Here is a 19576-nt window from a genome sequence, read left to right as displayed (position 1 = left end):
CCCTTGCTTACCATATAACATAGATATACGGCGGCAAGGTGGCTCTGCTTTGCAAGATCACGTACCTAATTGGTGATGTGGCACTTCCAGGTAGTGAACTGGACACTGTTGTGGCTTTCCACAGCAGATGCGGATCAGTGGGTGCCGGCCAATAGATTACCACCAGCACCTGCCCATCATCTGGAGCACACAAGTAATGGATTTAATTTCCCCGCAAAGCAGGGATTGAAATCGAAAACTTTCCCTAGTAAAAGCACCACACACTGTTCACATAAATACTGGCTAGGCACACATTTAACCCTTTGATCACCCTAGATGTTTAACCCTTTCCAAGCCAGTGTCATTATAAAGTGACTGCATATTTTTAGCACTGATCACTGTATTGGTGTCACTGGTTCCCAAAAAGTGTGAGAATTGTCACAGCAATATCACAGTTCTGCTATAAGTCGCTGATCACCACCATTACTAGTAAAAAATATATTTTAAAAATCCCATAGTTTCTAAACACTAAGTTTTGCATAAACCAATCAATCAATGTACACTTATTAAAAAAAAAAAAACGAATATGTTTTATAGCAGAAAGTAAGTTATTTTTCAAAATTGTTGGTACCTTTATATATATATATATATATATATATATATATATATATATATATATATTGTGCAAAAAAATTGTAGAGGTGATCAAATACTACAAAAAAAAGCTGTATATGTGGGGAAGTAAGGACAAAAATTTAATTTGGGTACAGTGTCGTACAACTGCGCAATTGTCAGTTAAAGTAACGCAGTGCTGTATCCCAAAAAAGACCTGGTCATGAAGGGGGGGGTAAATCTTCCAGAGGTCAAGTGGTTAAAGAGATATTAACCCCTTGAGATCCGCGCTATAGTCAAATGACGGCTACAGCGCGGATCTCCTTTTCCGGGACTACGTCTATTGACGTCGTCCCGTGCACGAGCGGCCTGCGCGCCCCGCTCTGTGATCAGCGAGTCTACGAGACTCGCCTGATTACCGATCCGTGCAAGGGGTCGATCCCGACCCCTTATCACGTGATCAGCTGTCAGCCAATGACAACTGATCATGTGATATAACGGAGCCGGTAATCGGCTATTATTCCTCCTCGCGCTGATAGCGCGAGGAGAAAAAAAAAGCCGATCACGGCCAGCCCTGCTAGTGCCCACCTGCCCCCTGCCAGTGCCCACCTGCCCCCTGCAAGTGCCACATTAAAAAAAGTAAGTGCCCACCAGTGCAGCCTATCGGTGCCGCCTCATCAGCGCACTTCAATGAAGGAGAAAAATGACCCGTTTGCAAAATTTTATAACAAACTATTAAACATGATTTTTTTTTTTACATTTTTTTTGTTTGTTTAGCAAAAAATAAAACTCCGAGCTGTAATTAAATACCACCAAAAGAAAGCTCTATTTGTGGGGAAAAAAATGATAAAAATTTCATTTGGGTACAGTGTTGTATGCCTGCGCAATTGTCATTCAAAGTGCATCAGCGCTGAAAATTGGTCTGGGACTGAGGGGGGTTTAAGTGCCCAGTAAGCAAGTGGTTAAAGGCTGGGTTATTTTTTGACTTTAGTAAAGGGACAAAACAATTATTTACCTGCTGTATGCAACGATATTGCACAGAGTGACCCCTACCTCCACTTCTCTGGTTTATAAAGGTTTATAATGCATCACGTTTCATTGACTGATGACCAATCCTATACTTCAATCTATACATCAATGCACTTCGCACAATATTAAGCCTGTTGGTGTTTATTTAAATCAGTTATGTTTAAAAGTATAATTTTGCATCATTCACATTAAGCTCTAAATCCTTATACATTTTCCAAGACCCACCACCTTCCTATTTTCATGTAATCGTTTATGTTCTCATTCATGTGGGGTTTTTTTTTTTCTTTTTTTTTTCTTTTCAGAATTAACCCATTGTCTCTGGTTGAAATAGTTCTTCATGTAGTGAGACAAATGACAGGTGAGAAGTTTTACACTAATATTGTAAATAACCTGGGTAAGAGTGTTTTTAACCACTGGCTGGAAGACCAGGATTTTAACACCTTCCCACCCACCCTGGCATGTTTTTAAAAGACCACTGGGGGGAAGGAGAGATTAGCTAATTGCCTGATCACTGTGATAGGCTCTCGCAGTGGTCACGTGATTGAGAGTTGGTCCCTGCCAGATGGCGGTCAATAGTGGTGACCAAGAGCTGTGCTCTCAGTACAGACACATTGGCCACCCAGCGACTGATATGTGCGGCATGTGAGTGGTAAAGCCCACCCTATTGCCATTGCATGTATGCCTTAGGCAGTCGTAAAGGGATTAAGAGCCAAAAATGAGCTCAGGCGTGTTCGCAAACGGCACGTGCAGAACCATGCCAGGAAGTTGGCACTGCGGAGCGCTAATCACAAGCAGTGAGACATTATCCTGATGCACGGCTGCAGAGATTGGGAAATGTCTCACTGCTTGTGATTAGCTCAGCGCATTGCCGACTTCCTGGTCGGACTCTGCACGTGCTGTTTGCGAACACGCCTGAGATCATCCTTATTAAGCATGTTGCCGAATGCTATAGCTTTAAAGCAGTCACCCAGTCACTTCCACAACATGCCAAAAAACACGTTCAGTGTCTGTCTACTCATTGTAGTCTCATTTTGTATATTTTACCAAAAATTGGAAATTTGTTTTTCACTGAAAAAACGTGCACTAATATCAAGTGACATTAAAAATTGAGTCAGGCCTAAAATGTGCATGTTAACGTGTGCAAAAAAAAAAGCCTTTGGTAGTAAAACAATTAGGGACTTGTCAGGTGTATGACATTTTATAGACAATCATAACTATATAAACTTTTTTATTTTTTATCCCTAGATCCCACAGTAGCACTTAGCTTTCTAGAAAAGACTCGAGAGAAGGTAAGCAGCTTTTTGCAGTTTGTTTACTAAATATTTACTAAATGATAGGGGTGCAACGGATCAAAAAACTCACAGATCGGATTGTTCCTCGGATCAGAGTCACGGATCGGATCATTTTTCGGATCAGCAAATAATAATTTATTTTGAAAAAACCTGTGAAAATTCCACCACCATATAGTCCCCACTGTAATATTGGCTGGGCACGGCTGGGCACTGCAGAGTGTTGCTGGGCACTGCAGGGTATGGAGGGATGGCTGCTTCCATCTCAGGATCCCTCCCCTCCACTGTACAGGTTAGTACAGAGGGAAGAGAGGAACTGGCGTCATGACATGACACCGGTTTGTTTACAAGTGATCGCTCCGTCGGAGCGTTCAGTGTAAACAGCCTGGGTGTAGAAAGATGGCCACCGCTTCGGAGCTAGGCCAAAGCCGCGGCCTTTCCTAAGGCCGAGACCGCGGATCGCGGCATGTGCCGATCCGAGCGGGCGACCCGTTCGGATCACGGATCGGTGACGATCCGTTGCACCCCTACTAAATGATGCCTAAGTGGAAGTGCAGGCTAATCCTGTCTAACTGAAATCTGCTCCCACCCCAGTTCTGAAGTTGGATACACACTATGCAAGTTTTGTTTGATTTCCTTAAGATTTTACCTTCAACTAAATGTAGTGCAAGGGCCTGCCTGATTGCATACAAATTGGTCCAGTCATATGATCAGCTCCCGGGAGAGGAGAGCAATGCAAATGGCTGCAATGTCTGGGTGGTGATAACACCCATAGGCTACGTGGGGTTTTTTTTTTTTTTTTGTCCCTCCTCCCTTCTGAAGCCTCCGCTGGGAGCTGATTACATGATGGGACCAGAGTGCCATTAGAATAGGTAAATGTAGACCTCTTTCCTCTACAGGCTAGTTAGTATAGGACCTAGAATGGGGGTGTGAGCAGGTTTTAAGATTAGATTGGATTAGCCCAGACTTCCACTTTAATAATGCAGTATTGTTCTGCATGATCTAGTTGAGTAAATACAGTCGAGCTGTAGGGGCAGCGATAAGGCTATATGCATTTTGCTTCAGGTAAATTGATAAAATACAAAGTTTTAAATGCGTGCATGTGGTCTGTTTTACATGTCGCAAGAATCTGTAATTCTGTTCAACCAGTCTTGTAAACCACAAAACTATGCCTCACTGGACAGCTAAGCAGCTTACCCTCACAGCTCTTTGATTCATAGGCTTCTGTCTAGACCGTGTTTCTCAATTTCAATCCTCAATGCGCACCAACAGGTCATGTTTTCAGGCTCTCCATTATTTTGCACAGGTGATTTGATCAGTTTAACTGCCTTAGTAATTATCACAGCCATTTGATCTGAGGGAAAAATATGACCTGTTGGTGTGCCTTGAAGACTGGAGTTGAGAAACGCTGGTCTAGACAATGGGATTCATTTAATAAAACTGAATGAGTGAAGAGACTCTGGTGCTGCTGTGTATTGAAGCCAATGAGCTTCTAACTTCAGCTTGCTTAATTAAGCTTTGACAAAAAAAACAACCTGGAAGCTGATTGGTTTCTATGCAGAGCTGCACCATATTTTTCACTCTTTTATTTATTTTATTTATTTTTTTATTTTTTGGTTTTTACTAAAAAAAATCCACCCCAAATGCATTGGCATCCTCACAGTGATGGCTCCGTTTTACAAAAGGGCAGAAGGGTATCAAGGAAAGCTGTAATGCTGAACCCACAAATATTAAGTCCTCTTACTGACTGTATTTTGTGTCATAAATATGAGTACCAACGCTTTTGACATGTAAAACGGCTTACATGTGTGTGTAACTGTGGGCAAAATCAAAAGTGGCATATGTGATGCAATCTGTAACATTAACACTGAGGTTGAGTTCCCTCTGTACATAGTGTTTTTTTTTTTTTTTATTTTTTTTTTTTTTTTTTTTTTTCTCTTCCGGTAATAGAATGACAGTGCTGTTACGGCTGAAATTAAAGGCAAAAAATAAAACCATATGCAGTACAGGCAGATTTCTCCTTAATTTATCCCTTTGGAACCTGTTGCCACTGACATAAAGCAGCCGGAGTATTTACACATACCTTACATTCATATACACCTGTAGAGCCGTCCAAACACTACCACAACCACCAGAAAGCCATCATTTATGGTTGACATTAAACTGATGTCCTGTAAAGGCTTTTAACCACTTTCAGACCGGACCATTTTGCTGGTAAATGACCAGAGGTCTTTTTACACTTTGGCACTGCGCTGCTTTAACTGGTAATTGCGCGGTCATGCAATGTTGTACCCAAACAAAATTTGCGTCCTTTTCTTCCCACAAATAGAGCTTTCTTTTGATGGTATTTGATTGCCTCTGCGATTTTTATTTTTTGCGATATAAACGTAAAAAGACCGCAAATTTTGAAAAAAAATGATATTTTCTACTTTTTGTTATTAGAAAAATCCAATAAACTCAATTTTAGTCATACATTTAGGCCAAAATGTATTCAGCCACATGTCTTTGGTAAAAAAAAAGTCAATAATTGTATATTTATTGGTTTGCGCAAAAGTTGTCACATCTACAAACTAAGGTACGTTTTCTGGAATTTACGCAGCTTTTAGTTTACGACTGCCTATCTCATTTCTTGAGGTGCTAAAATGGCAGGGCAGTACAAAACCCCCCCAAATGACCCCATTTTGGAAAGTAGACCCCCTAAGGAAATTGATAAGAGGCATGTTGAGCCCATTGAATATTTTTTTTTTTTGCCTCAAGCGATTGAATAATGACAAAAAAAAAATTTTTTTTTTTTTTTTACACAAAGTTGTCACTAAATGATATATTGCTCACACATGCTATGGGCGTATGTGAAATGACACCCCAAAATAAATTCTGCTGCTTCTCCTGAGTACGGGGATACCACATATGTGGGACTTTTTGGGAGCCTAGCCGCGTACGGGGCCCCGAAAACCAAGCACCGCCTTCAGGCTTTCTAAGGGCGTAAATTTTTGAGTTCACTTCCCACTACCTATTACAGTTTTGAAGGCCATAAAATGCCAAGATGGCACAAAACCCCCACAAATGACCCCATTTTAGAAAGTAGACACCCCAAGCTATTTGCTGAGAGGCATGTTGAGTTCATGGAATATTTTATATTTTGCCACAAGTTGCGGGAAAATTACAAACTTTTTTTTTTTTTTTTTTTTTTTTTTTTTTTTTTTTTCCACAAAGTTGTCACTAAATGATATATTGCTCACGCATGCCATGGGCATATGTGAAATGACACCCCAAAATAAATTCTGCTGCTTCTCCTGAGTACGAGGATACCACATATGTGGGACTTTTTGGGAGCCTAGCCGCGTACGGGGCCCCGAAAACCAAGCACCGCCTTCAGGCTTTCTAAGGGCGTTACAGTTTTGAAGGCCATAAAATGCCAAGATGGCACAAACCCCCCCAAATGACCCCATTTTGGAAAGTAGACACCCCTAAATTTAGGGGTACACTAGTGAGACTAGGTAATAAATGGCGGGTGCCCTGAAACTATAAAAAAATAACTAACCAACCAGCGTCACCTGTAACAGTTATATGGTGATCACTGGTGAAAGGGTTAACTAGGGGGCAATCAGGGGGCTTTATGCGGTAGTATATGGGGGTCCCTGGCGCTATAAAAAGCTGCGGCGAACCTAAATACCTACCTGCCTAACTAGCGTCACCTGTGACACTAATACAGCGATCAGAAAAACGATCGCTTATTAGGCTGGGTTCACACTGGAGCGATGCGGGAACGCCACGAATGCGCGGCGGGTTCCCGCATCGCATGCCTCCCGGCGGCAGTTCACACTGCCCTATGCGAACTGCTGGGAGTGTCAGTGAAATGTTACTGACACCCCCAGATCAGTTCGCATATCGCAGTGCGATCTGCAAACTCGGATCGCATGGTGTGAACACCCATGCGATTCGATTCTGCTGCGGGCCAAAAAAAGGGTCCCGTGCGAATTTGTGGCGGGTGCGGCGAATGGCTGAACTCGAATCGCACAGAGATCGGATGTGATTTGCACTGCAGTGCGGTGCGAATCACATCCGTTCTCAAACCGCTGCAATGTGAACCCAGCCTTAGTGACACTGGCGACGGGGGGTGATCACGGGGTTAAACCTTTATTGGGGGGGTTAGGGGGGTACCTTAGAACTAAAGGGGGCTAACCCTAACTGCCCTAACAGTTATTAGTCACAAATGACACCCGCCGGGTGATCAGGGGGTTAAACCTTTATTAGGTAATAAATGGCGGGTGCCCTGAAACTATAAAAAAATAACTAACCAACCAGCGTCACCTGTAACAGTTATATGGTGATCACAGGTGAAAGGGTTAACTAGGGGGCAATCAGGGGGCTTTATGCGGTAGTATATGGGGGTCCCTGGCGCTATAAAAAGCTGCGGCGAACCTAAATACCTACCTGCCTAACTAGCGTCACCTGTGACACTAATACGGCGATCAGAAAAATGATCGCTTATTAGGCTGGGTTCACACTGGAGCGATGCGGAAACGCCGCGAATCCGCGGCGGGTTCCCGCATCGCATGCCTCCCGGCGGCAGTTCACACTGCCCTATGCGAACTGCTGGGAGTGTCAGTGAAATGTTACTGACACCCCCAGATCAGTTCGCATATCGCAGTGCGATCTGCAAACTCGGATCGCATGGTGTGAACACCCATGCGATCCGATTCTGCTGCGGGCCAAAAAAAGGGTCCCGTGCGAATTTGCGGCGGGTGCGGCGAATGGCTGAACTCGAATCGCACAGAGATCGTATGTGATTTGCACTGCAGTGCGGTGCGAATCACATTCGTTCTCATAAACCGCTGCAATGTGAACCCAGCCTTAGTGACACTGGCGACGGGGGGTGATCACGGGGTTAAACCTTTATTGGGGGGGTTAGGGGGGTACATTAGAACTAAAGGGGGCTAACTCTAACTGCCCTAACAGTTATTACAGTCACAAATGACACCAATGCAAAAAAAAAAAAATGACATTGGTGTCACTGTGACTGGGGGGCAGGGGTAATTGGGGGGGTGATCGGGGGGTAAAGGGGGGGTGTGAGTGTGCCTGGCATGTTCTACTGTGTGTGTAGAGTGTTGGTGCAACTCACCGATCCGCTCTCCTCCGTGTCGGAACGAAAAATACCGACACGGAGGAGAGAATACATCACTTCCTCTCCTGTGTTTACATTACAGGAGAGGAAGTGATGTCACGGGGGATTTCCATTCGTCGAGAGCGATCGCGAGGGGGTGGCCATGAATGAATGGCCGCCCCCTCATCCCGGATCGCTCTCGAAGGAATGCCGACCGCCGCAGGCACCGGGGGGGGGGGGCCCGATCGGGCCCCCCACCCGCGGGCAGGCAGGGACTTATATATACGCCCATATGCCTGCCCGTGCCATTCTGCCGACGTATATCGTCGTGCGGCGGTCGGCAAGTGGTTAAAGCCTTGCCTATGCCTTTTGGGTACAAAATTTTGTCAGTTTGTCAGGTTTGACATTTTTGGGAAAAATATAAATCTATTGTATTTATGTGCAGTAAAATGTAACTTTTAACCACTTGAGGTATGCGCTATAGCCGAATGAAGGCCACAGAGCGGACCTGAATTTCCGGGAGGCCATCATAGGACGTCCTCCCTTTTGCATGCGTCCCGTGATCACTAAGTCACTTAGACTTGGGTGATCACCGATCCGAGTAAGGGGCCTGTCCCGGCCCCTTACTACGTTATCAGCTGTCAGCCAATGACAGCTGATCATGTGTATAAACAAAAGCTCGGTAATCTGCTTTTCTTTTCCTTTTTTATTTTTTTTTATTTTTATTTTTTAAGCCGATCACTGGCTTATGCTCAAGAGACATTGGTCCTGAAGAGGAAGGAGGCACATCTGCCTCCAAGTGCCACCTATCAATGCCCACCAGTGGTGCCTCATCAGTGCCACCTAGCAGTGCTGCCTTTCGGTTTAACCCATCGGTGCCCACCAGTGCCGCCCCATCGGTGCAGCCTCATCGGCATACATCAGTGAAGGAGAAAAATAACCTGTTAGCTATCATTTTTTTTAAATAAAATTTAGCTATCTATCTATCAATTTATTTATTTAGGGATGCACCAAATGGGTTTTTTGTGGTGCCGAAACCGATAATGAAAAATGCACTAGGCCGAAAACCAAAACCGCACCGATACTGAAAATTACTGTTTTTAAAAAATATATTTTTATACAGAAGGTGGTGAGAGACTGGCGACATGATAAAAGATAAACTAAATAACAACAATACTGCGCAATAGTCGATAGGAGAAATTTTTTTAAAAATAAGCTAAAGGCTGCTGACACGCTAAAATTGGGAACTTTTTAGCTGGGAAAAATGTCAAAAAATAAAGTGTAAGCGCCCAACTTATATATGTGTGACTCTTAAAGTGATACAAACGTGTATGTGTACACCTGTGTAACAAAATATATGTGGAGTAACCCCAAAAAGAAAAATGGGGATAATACTGTGTTGAAACAATTAATAAGAAAAAAGTAGTAACCTGTGAATGTGTACATAAAACTAATTAAGGACTGTATGAATACTTGTCCCGGTGAAAAGGGAAGCAAGGCAGTCAATATAAACACATACAAATATGACTAATAACAGTGATAAAGTCCATAATAAAACATGAAAAATATAAAGTCCATGAAAATGTGCAGGATATCAATCTCAACGTGTAATGATATCAACCAGGATTCTGTGGTGTTGTGACCAAGAAAAGTAATTCACCCTGTGACGATCCCACCACCTTGTAGGGTACAGGCTTACCGGATCTGTATGACCCTAGCAGACATACGCCTCAGGGGTCAATCAGAGCTTGTAATCTCGGCCAAAGTAGTCCCAAAACTGGATGTTCCAATCGTGCCACATACGGTTCGCACAAACGACTAGATGTAATCACCGTTTTTCATATACATGTAAAACTCCGGCAATGACTCAGGCATGGAAGATGAAGAGACAAGGCCAACATGGCATAATAACGTTTTTTTTAAAAAATTCCTTTAATAAAAAAATTGCTCAAACTCACATTTCCAGGATGATCAATAAAGCATATCAGAGGAAAAATTTGGCAGTAGCGGAGTCCTCCCGACGCTTTTTGACCTACAGGTCACCCCAGATGATGACCTGTAGGTCGAAACGCGTCGGGAGGACTCCGCTACTGCCAAATTTTTCCTCTGATATGCTTTATTGATCATCCTGGAAATGTGAGTTTGAGCAATTTTTTTATTAAAGGAATTTTTAAAAAAAACGATATTATGCCATGTTGGCCTTGTCTCTTCATCTTCCATGCCTGAGTCATTGCCGGAGTTTTACATGTATATGAAAAACGGTGATTACATCTAGTCGTTTGTGCGAACCGTATGTGGCACGATTGGAACATCCAGTTTTGGGACTACTTTGGCCGAGATTACAAGCTCTGATTGACCCCTGAGGCGTATGTCTGCTAGGGTCATACAGATCCGGTAAGCCTGTACCCTACAAGGTGGTGGGATCGTCACAGGGTGAATTACTTTTCTTGGTCACAACACCACAGAATCCTGGTTGATATCATTACACGTTGAGATTGATATCCTGCACATTTTCATGGACTTTATATTTTTCATGTTTTATTATGGACTTTATCACTGTTATTAGTCATATTTGTATGTGTTTTATATTGACTGCCTTGCTTCCCTTTTCACCGGGACAAGTATTCATACAGTCCTTAATTAGTTTTATGTACACATTCACAGGTTACTACTTTTTTCTTATTAATTGTTTCAACACAGTATTATCCCCATTTTTTCTTTTTGGGGTTACTCCACATATATTTTGTTACACAGGTGTACACATACACGTTTGTATCACTTTAAGAGTCACACATATATAAGTTGGGCGCTTACACTTTATTTTTTGACATGATAAAAGATGTGTGTTGCCCCCTGTGCAGCCAGTGATGCAGCGAAGAGAGAGAGGAGAGCCGCCTCTGCCGTCTGGTTCAATAGAGCGCCGGGGACATCACGGCTTTAATTTCAATAGCTGTGTGTTCACCCGTTGCGCACCATCACATACAGCCCCTCCCCCTTGTCCGGGGAACTGTGATAGACAGATCACTCGTTCCAATCTGGACGGGTGATCTGTCTATCAAAGTTCCCTGGTCAAGGGGGAGGGGCTGTATGTGACGGCGCGTAACGGGGGAACACACAGCTATTGAAATTAAAGCTGTGATGTTCCCGGCGCTCTATTGAACCAGACGGAGGCGGCTCTCCTGCGCTCTCCTGCGCTATACACCGCCCATGATGGGCGGGGGCAGCCCCATTTTCGGCTCAATTATCGGCCATTTTTTTCCTTTCGGCAAAGGGGCATTTTCGCCAGATATTTCGGTGCATCCCTAAAATATATATATTATATTATATTATATTATATTATATTATATTATATTATAATTTTATTCAGTCTTTTTTAAAATATTAACAAAAAATAAAAACCACAGAGGTGATCGAATACCACCAAAAAAAGCTCCATTTGTGGGGGGGGGAAAAAAATGATAAAAATTTCATTTGGGTACAGTGTTGTATGACATGCGCAATTCAAAGTACGACAGCACTGAAAATTGGTCTGGACAGGAGGGGGGTTTAAGTGCCCTGTAAGCAAGTGGTTAATATACTTTATATATATATATATATATATATATATATATATATATATATATATATATATATATATATATATATATATATATATATATATATATATATATATATTTATTTAATATTTTTTTTTTTTTTTTCTGAATTTGTGTTTGAACCATTGTGCTAATATCGTGTGACATAAAAAATTGGAACTACCCCCATTTTATTTTCCTGAGTCCCTGCTTTTAGAAAATGGATAATGGGGTTTTAACTAATAGAACTACCAAACCTAGAATATGCATGTTAACATGTATTTAAAATAAATAAAAAAAAAAAAAAAAAAAAAAAAAAGCATGTACAGAATATCTGAAATTCACTCAATCCTTAAGACCTGTTGTATTCTTAAAAAAAATAAAAAAAATAAAAAAAAACACCTAGGGGAATATACTAAGACTGGAGCAGCTGTGTATGGCAACCAATTAGCATCTAGCTTTATTTTTTCAATCTTAAAGCAGAGTTTCACCCTAGGAACTTCCACTCATCGGAAACCCCCCCCCCCCCTCAGGTGCCACAGTTGGGGTGCAGATACCTGTCTAAGACAGGTATTTGCACCCACTTCCGGGCATAGACTCCCGTGGGAGTCTATGCCTCTTCTTGTCCCGACACGCTATCTGCTGGGACACACATTGGTCTCAGAGACAGTGCGGACCATTCACATTGCACTGCGCGGCTCGCACATGCACAGTAGGGAACCGGAAAGTGAAGCCGCAACACTTCACTTCCTGATTCCCTCACCGAGAATGTCGCCGGCAGCAGCTGAGAGCCGAGCAGTTGCTTGACCTCGAGTGCTGACATCACTGGACTCCAGGAAAGGTAAGTGTTAATTTATTGAAAGTCAGCAGCTGTAGTATTTGTAGCTGCTGGCTTTTAATATTTTTTTTTCGGGGGGGACTCCCTCTTTAACTGAACAATTATTCTGCGTTCCAAGATGAGAACTGGGACTTCAAAAAGACAAACAAATTATTATTATTATTATTATTATTATAATACAGGATTTATATAGCGCCAACCGTTTATGCAGCACTTTACAATATAAAAGGGAGCGAAAACCGTTATAATACAAGAGGATTAAGAGGGCCCTGCTCAGAACAGCGTACAATCTAATAGGGTGAGGCAGGTGGTACAAAAGGTTGTAACTGTGGGGAATGGGCTGATGGAAGTGGTAAAAGATTAGTTGGAGACGTGATGGGTTTCCCTGAAGAGTTGAGTTTTCAGGGATCCCCTGAAGGTAGGGGATAGCCGGACAGGTTGAGGTAGCGAGTTCCAGAGGATGGTAGAGGCTCTGGAGAAATCCTGGAGATGAGAAAGCTTGAGAGCAGGAGGCTTTGAGAAGAGCAGAGAGGATGGTTTGTCTGATATTTGGAGACAAGATTGGTGAGGTAGCTTGGGGCGGAGTTGTGAATGGCTTTGGCTTTGTATTTTGAATTTAATTCGCTGGATTGGAGGAGAGGGTTGGCAGACACTGGTTGGTAAGGTGGATAATTTTGGCAGCAGCATTCATGATAGACTGAAGAGGGGATAGCCTATGGAGAGGCAGGCCAATGAGAAGGGAGTTGCAATAGTCAAGGTGAGAGATAACAAGAGAGTGAATGAGGAGCTTGGTGGTTTCATTTGTTAAAAAGGGGCAAATTTTAGAGATGTTACGGAGGTGAATTCTATAAACTTTTGACAACGATTCGACTTGAGGCTGAAATGACAAGTCAGAGTCTAGGCACTGTCTCTTGAGATTTCTAATGTCAGGTTGCCAGGGTTGTAACGGCTGGGGCCTGATTCTGCGTGTGATGTTGAGCGTGAACTGTTGTAGACAGAGGTGGCCAGGGGAGAGATTGTCATATAAGTGGTCAGTAGCAGAATATAAAAGAGAAGGGTTGAAGTGGCGAAGATTCCTACAAGTAATTGTTTGCTGCTTGGAGGGATGGGTGGTTGGAGGCAAGGATACAGTGAAACTGATGACGTTGTGATCAGAGAGAGGAAAGGGAGTGTTGGTGAGTTTACCAGGATTGCAGAGATGGTAGAATAAAAGGTCAAGGGTATAACCATTGGAGTGAGTGGAAGTATGTGTCCATTGGGTTAGGTCAAAAGATGAGGTTAAGTTGAGCTGTAACGAAAAACATAAGGGTAAAGGTGCGCTATGGACTCGTGCATGGCGGCGGTGAATTCAAATAGACTGAGATTCATATTGGATTATTTCAAATGCCGGTTTTATCCTACATTGTGTGAGTAGCTTTTTAATAATTAATTAAATAAAATTCATATACTAGATCACACTATGTTTGCCTCATCTTACTTTCTATGAGGAAATCCCTGGATACCTAAACCGGACCAGATAAGCATAGTGACACAGGGGCTCACACTGTGAAGGAGCATTAACCCCATAAGGGGATGGGGAGCTGGTGAGTGCGGATTATTGTCTTTTACATCACAATCGCACCGGTTGCTATCCAGGAATCCTGAAGCACACTGTCACTTTGGTTCAAGAAGAACTTTTGTTTAAGAAGAACTTTTTATTGGATTTTTATTGGAGTTTCATTGTTCGTGGTTTTCTGGCGCTGGACTCATTAATTTTTAGTTTTTTAAATTCTTTTTCTGCATGCCTCCACTTAGCGATTTTATAATCGCATAAAGAGTGTAATTATATTTCAAATAGCAAGCAGCACCTTTTGGCTTTCCAGCATTTTTTATGAGCACAACGCACTTTATAATGAGCACTTTATAATGAATGCTTTGCACTAAACACTTCTTTATATCATTTTTTTAGGGGCATTGTGCACTTTATCAAAAAAATATTGTGCACTAGGCACATAATAATTTCAATATTTTTGCGTATATTGTTAGTGACTTATATTTGCAGTTTATTGGTTATTAGATTATATTTCACATTTTTCACGTAAGACTTTAACACGTATATATCTTCATGTCATACAAATTTCACACATAATTGGGTACATATATAATATATTGATTAGTGAATATTTGCAATTAGTACAACTAGCAGCAGGTGTGCGCCGGGACTACCACCTTTGACACACACGTTGAGCTGTAACATTGACAAGAATGTTGAAGTCATCAAGAATGAAAGTGGATATTTCAGTCATCAAGAAAGCGCAAAACCGGTCCAGGAGGCGATTAAATTTCTGCAATCCTCAGAGAAATGGGAGAAAGCAGACGAATACAGTGCATCTGGAAAGAAGAGAGGGATAGGAAAGGCTTGGAATGTGCTTTGTGGAGAAAGAAGAAATCCAACGCCACCCACTTTCTGTCAGTTGGGTCTGGGGGAGTGAGTCCAATGGAGGCCACCATGGGAGAGGGCAGCAGGAGAAGACGAGTCAAAATTTGAAGCCAGGTTTCGGTTATGACGAGAGTGTTAAAGCCATGAAAGATGAAGAGGTCAAGTACAGATGTTGGCTTGTTACAGATGGAGCGGGCGTCCAAAAGGGTGCATGAGATTGGTGGGCTGCTTTGAGGAAGCGGAGGATAGAAATTAAACTGAGTGGATTGCGGTGGTTGTCAGGGCAGGAGGGGTATTAAATATGTGGCTTGGAGTTGGAAAATGGTGGGCCAGGATTAGGAGAAATGTCACCTGAGACTAGGAGGGAGGTTGAGGAAGGCAAGATGGGAGTGGGATGTGCATGTGTCTAGTGGCCCTGGTGTTTATGTCAGCATGTGGGTAATGCAAATGCAGGAGCTGATGGGTGCAGTAGTAGGGAGAGGCTAGGAGTGAGGGTGATATGTGCACACTGCAAGGTAGAGAGGAGGGGTAGAGTAAGGATAATTTGAGGATAAAAGACACTGATGTGAGAAGGAGCAGGTTACTGGATAGAGGTGGGAATCTGACATCATATATATAAAAAAAATGTCAAATGCTGGTTTGCTTGTCTTTCAGAGTGGAGCAGAGTTCTTGATTGTATCTTCATCTAGCTTTAGTTATCCTGCTTTTGTTAAACTACGTCAGTGAAACTGCGCATCACTCGTGACAGAGCCACTCAGGAAAGAGCCATGGTGTCTGATTTAAAGCCTAAAGTGGTTGTAAAGGCTGGACATTTTTTTTTACCTAATGCATTCCCTGCATTAACCCTTTCACTGCCAGGACCATATGGATGTACAGAAGTGCCCTCAGGTGGCCAGGTCAGTACGGTGTACGGACCTCATTTCTCCCTCCTATCACTGAAGTGACCATAAGCTTATACCAGAATTGTTCAGCAGACTCTGACCGTTTCTATAACTGTGATTAGCGGATTACAACCCGCTGATCAAAGTTATTAACCCCTAATGTGACCGTACCCCTCCCCCACCCACGATGCAGTCTTCCTGTCCCCTGCCTCTCCACCCCTGCCCGCACCTTTTCATCTAAAACTGCCCCCCCCTCTCCTCTCTTATCCCCTTCACCCCGCAGCCACCATCATTAGCCGGCATCACTCCTCTTCCATGCCTGCCGGCTTCAGGTGCTGCATGTGGCTTTGGGGGGGGGGGGGTCCAGATGTGTCGTTCTCCCCCCCCCCCCCCCGCCAGTCAGATTGCCCCCCAATCCATTGCTGCTCTGAGCGGCATCTCTCCTTCCCCCTCCTTATCTATTGCTGCTCCTTTGCCTGCATCTTCTCCCAGCAGAGATCTCCGTAATCTGTGCTGGGAGATCGGCAGGTGGAGTTGAAGTTGGGGCTTTAGTAAACGTGCAGATGAGTCTTTTTTTCAGGTGCTATTTTTAGTGCTAAAGAGCCTGAAAAACACCTCCAGTGTGAAAGGGGTCAAACATAGTAAACCCCCCACCCCCCTCCCAAGTCTGCCCACACTCACCCCTCCATGGATACCTCAGCTTCTCCTCCTAGCCAACCCGATCTGTCCTGATTTGGCCAGGAAGCAAAACTGGAAGACGGTAGCAAATATTAAGTCGCTATTGTCGCAACTCACAAGTGGGTGGGTTTGGGGTGCAATGCTATGCACCCATGCCCAACCTTTTTCAAGCCAAGTGGCTTGGGGGGGGGGGGGACTCATTAAAATGTGTGAGTCTGGCGTTTTGCAGGGGAGCAGCGCCCCTAATGGACTGGCCGTGCTTGGTAAGACCTCTGTCACATGGAGCGGACTCTGAAAAAGCAGACCCGCCTGCTCAGCGGGGGGTGGGGGTTGGAGGAGGATCTGCTGATCCCCGCTGAGCAGATGGATGACAAGTCAGTGTCCGCTCTTCTGATGCAGAGCAGACACAGCTTGCTAGTCTCTATGGGACGGTCAGATGGAAATGGACAGCCTTTGATGTGCCTAGCTGTGCAACCAGACTGGGGCTCTGTTCCTCTCCTTGGAGGACCATCACTTGGTTTCTACAGCCACTGTAATCTCATTTAAACTGTGAACTGTTCACTGCAGATCTTACAGTTGCTGGACTCCTATTTCTTAGATTCACTTCAAACTTTTTAAATCTGCCGGAAAAAAAAATACCAAGCCTTTTGAAACGTAAGTTCAAATGCAGGACAGTAACTCTTTATGATGAGACCTTAATGCAAATGTATTAGGTGTTATTTTTGCCCATCCAAGGTTGTGTGACTATGCCTTCTGATAGCCCCCTGCTCCTCCCCTACAAGATATGCTGACCCACTTGTGCTTCTTCACCACCCCTTTGCTCTGTTGGAGGCCTCCCTTAGTTGCTGTAATGGAGGAGGGCTTCTGGATATGAAGGGGCATGTGGCATCCCCCATGTTTAAATGCTCGGGTCTGAGCTTCAAATCGCCAGGTCCTAACACTGTCAAGTGAAGGTAACATTGTCAAGTGGGTGTAACCGATAAAATTGCATCTTTAATCTTTAGCTCAATGTGCACAACTTCTTATGTTTGTACCTCCCTATTTTATTCAACTTTTCAAATATGTACAAATAACTTTTTTTTTTTTTTTTTTTTCTTTACCTCTAGGTGAAAAGTAGTGATGAGGCAGTGATACTGTGTAGAACTGCCATTGGAGCTCTGAAATTGAACATTGGAGATTTGCAAGCTACCAAGGTTTGTGACAGTTATTCTCTTTTACTGGATGTTTAAAGTAAAATAAAATGTTATTTAATTTACACCCTGCCATCTGTCCACTTCCTCAGTGCAAGGGTGACATTATTGGGCCTATTTCCAGGATCCTGGGAACACTAAGGGTCCTTTTACATGGGGCGGATCAGTGCTGATCCGCCCCGTGGATATCCGCTTGCTCAGCGGGGATCGCCGGAGCAATCTCCGCTGAGCAGGAAGATGACAGGGCTGTCTCTGCACACAGCGCGGGAGATTGGGTGACGACAGACCGCACGGACATCCACTATATGACATAGCTTCCGATGTATCTTTCTTTCAATGATATTATGGTCAAGCCTCATTTTATGTATCATAAAGTTGTCATGAAAAAAAAACCTTAAAGTGGAGGTTCACACAAAAGTTGAACCTCCACTTTTCGGAAACCCCCCCCCCCCCCCCCCGGTGTCACATTTGGCATCTTTCAGGGGGGTGCAGATACCTGTCTAAGACAGGTATTTGCAGTTTTGTACCCACTTCCCGGCATAGAGTTCCACGCGAGTCTACACCACTTCCCGTCCCACCGTGCTGTTTGCTTGGACACACACTGGTTCCAGAGACAGCAGGGACCATTCGGATTGAGTAGCGCGACTCGTGCATGAGCAGTAGGGAACCGGGAAGTGAAACCGCAAGGCTTAATTTCTTGATTCCCTTACCGAAGATGGCCGCGGCAGCATCCGTGGGATGGCTCGGCCTCGGATGCTGACATCGTGGACGCCCTGGACAGGTAAGTGTCCTTATTTTAAAAGTTAGCAGATGCAGTTTCTTCCTTTCTTCTCTTTGAGAGCTGGACCCTAGGAACCAGGATGCTTTTTGGTCTTCCTACATTTCCTAAAGTTGTCCTGAGGGGTGCTATACAAGGCCCAAATGAGCGGAACCCCTTTTAAAAGGGCCCCAGTCTTTGAGCGTGTTTAAACGCAGCCCGCTGTGATGGGTGAAAATTGGATCTGTCTGTTAAATCAGCAGTATCCTGCAGCGAGGACAAGGTAAGGGAAGAACCTTTGCTTTTTCCTTCAATATGCCTTTATAAATGTCTCCTCTATAAGGAGTAACTTACACTACCTATGATATGTCTTAGTGCAGCTCTGTCTCAGAACATGTGTGGTCCCAGTGGCAGAGGGGGGATTCTTACAATAGATCTTGTGGGATTTGGTAAAAACAGCAGTTGCTAATACAAAGATGTGTATAAACTTCTATATGGGCGGTGGCTGGTTGGCGCAGCTGCTTTAGCTGCATGGTTTAATTACAACCCAGCACTTCCACCTAGTAACATTGGGAAACACCCTATGCTTCTGTGGTTTTAAAAAAACTATAAATCTGCTGACGGAACCCCCCCCTCCCCTTCCCCTCCCCCTTGTAGAGGTGTATAGTACATTCGCCTTACTTTGTGTTGGCCATTCGAGAGGCAGTCTGTCACACTAAAGGCCCATACACACCATCAGACTTTTTGACAACAAACATGCAAATTAGCTGTTTTGGAGCAACATCCGACCGTGTGTACACTCCATCGGACAAACTTTTTTTGGTTCTCTTTGGACTTTTGTTGGCTGTGCAAACGGACAAACTTTCTGCCAACAAAAGTCAGATGGAGCAAAGTCTGATCGTGTGTACAGAAAACCATAGGACTTTTGTACAAGGTACAAACACGCATGCTCAGAACCAATGCAAAAGATCAAACAATACAGAAGTTGACCAAAGGTGGCGGTAAAGAGCAGAAAAACCACATGATTTGGTGAAAGTTGGTTGAAAAAGTCCTGCTGTGTGTATGCAATACAAGTTCAGGGCCGACGCCCTTTGTACAAAAATCCAAGGGAAAGTTTGTACAAAGTTCTATCGTGTGTATGAGGCTTTAGCCGGTTCCCGACCAGCGCACGACGATGTACGTCGACAGAATGGCATGGGCAGGCATATTGGCGTACAGGTACGTC

The 19576-nt window shown here is 43.7% G+C and overlaps 1 protein-coding gene across 1 annotated transcript in view; it reads left to right on the top strand.

Annotated features, from left to right (window-relative positions):
- The window catches only part of PSMD13 (proteasome 26S subunit, non-ATPase 13), a 42690-nt gene that overhangs the window by 5627 nt on the left and 17487 nt on the right, over positions 1-19576 (top strand). Inside the window, exons 4-6 of the mRNA XM_077460747.1 lie at positions 1923-1978; positions 2866-2909; positions 17511-17597. Of these exons, the coding sequence (XP_077316873.1) occupies positions 1923-1978; positions 2866-2909; positions 17511-17597 (187 nt within the window). The remainder of the gene's footprint in view (positions 1-1922; positions 1979-2865; positions 2910-17510; positions 17598-19576) is intronic.

Source organism: Lithobates pipiens, unplaced genomic scaffold (genome assembly GCF_037356315.1).
Source record: "Lithobates pipiens isolate NorthernLeopardFrog02 unplaced genomic scaffold, aLitPip1_a1.2 Scaffold_10, whole genome shotgun sequence".
NCBI lineage: Eukaryota > Metazoa > Chordata > Amphibia > Anura > Ranidae > Lithobates > Lithobates pipiens.
This window is presented reverse-complemented; position numbering and strand designations above follow the sequence as displayed.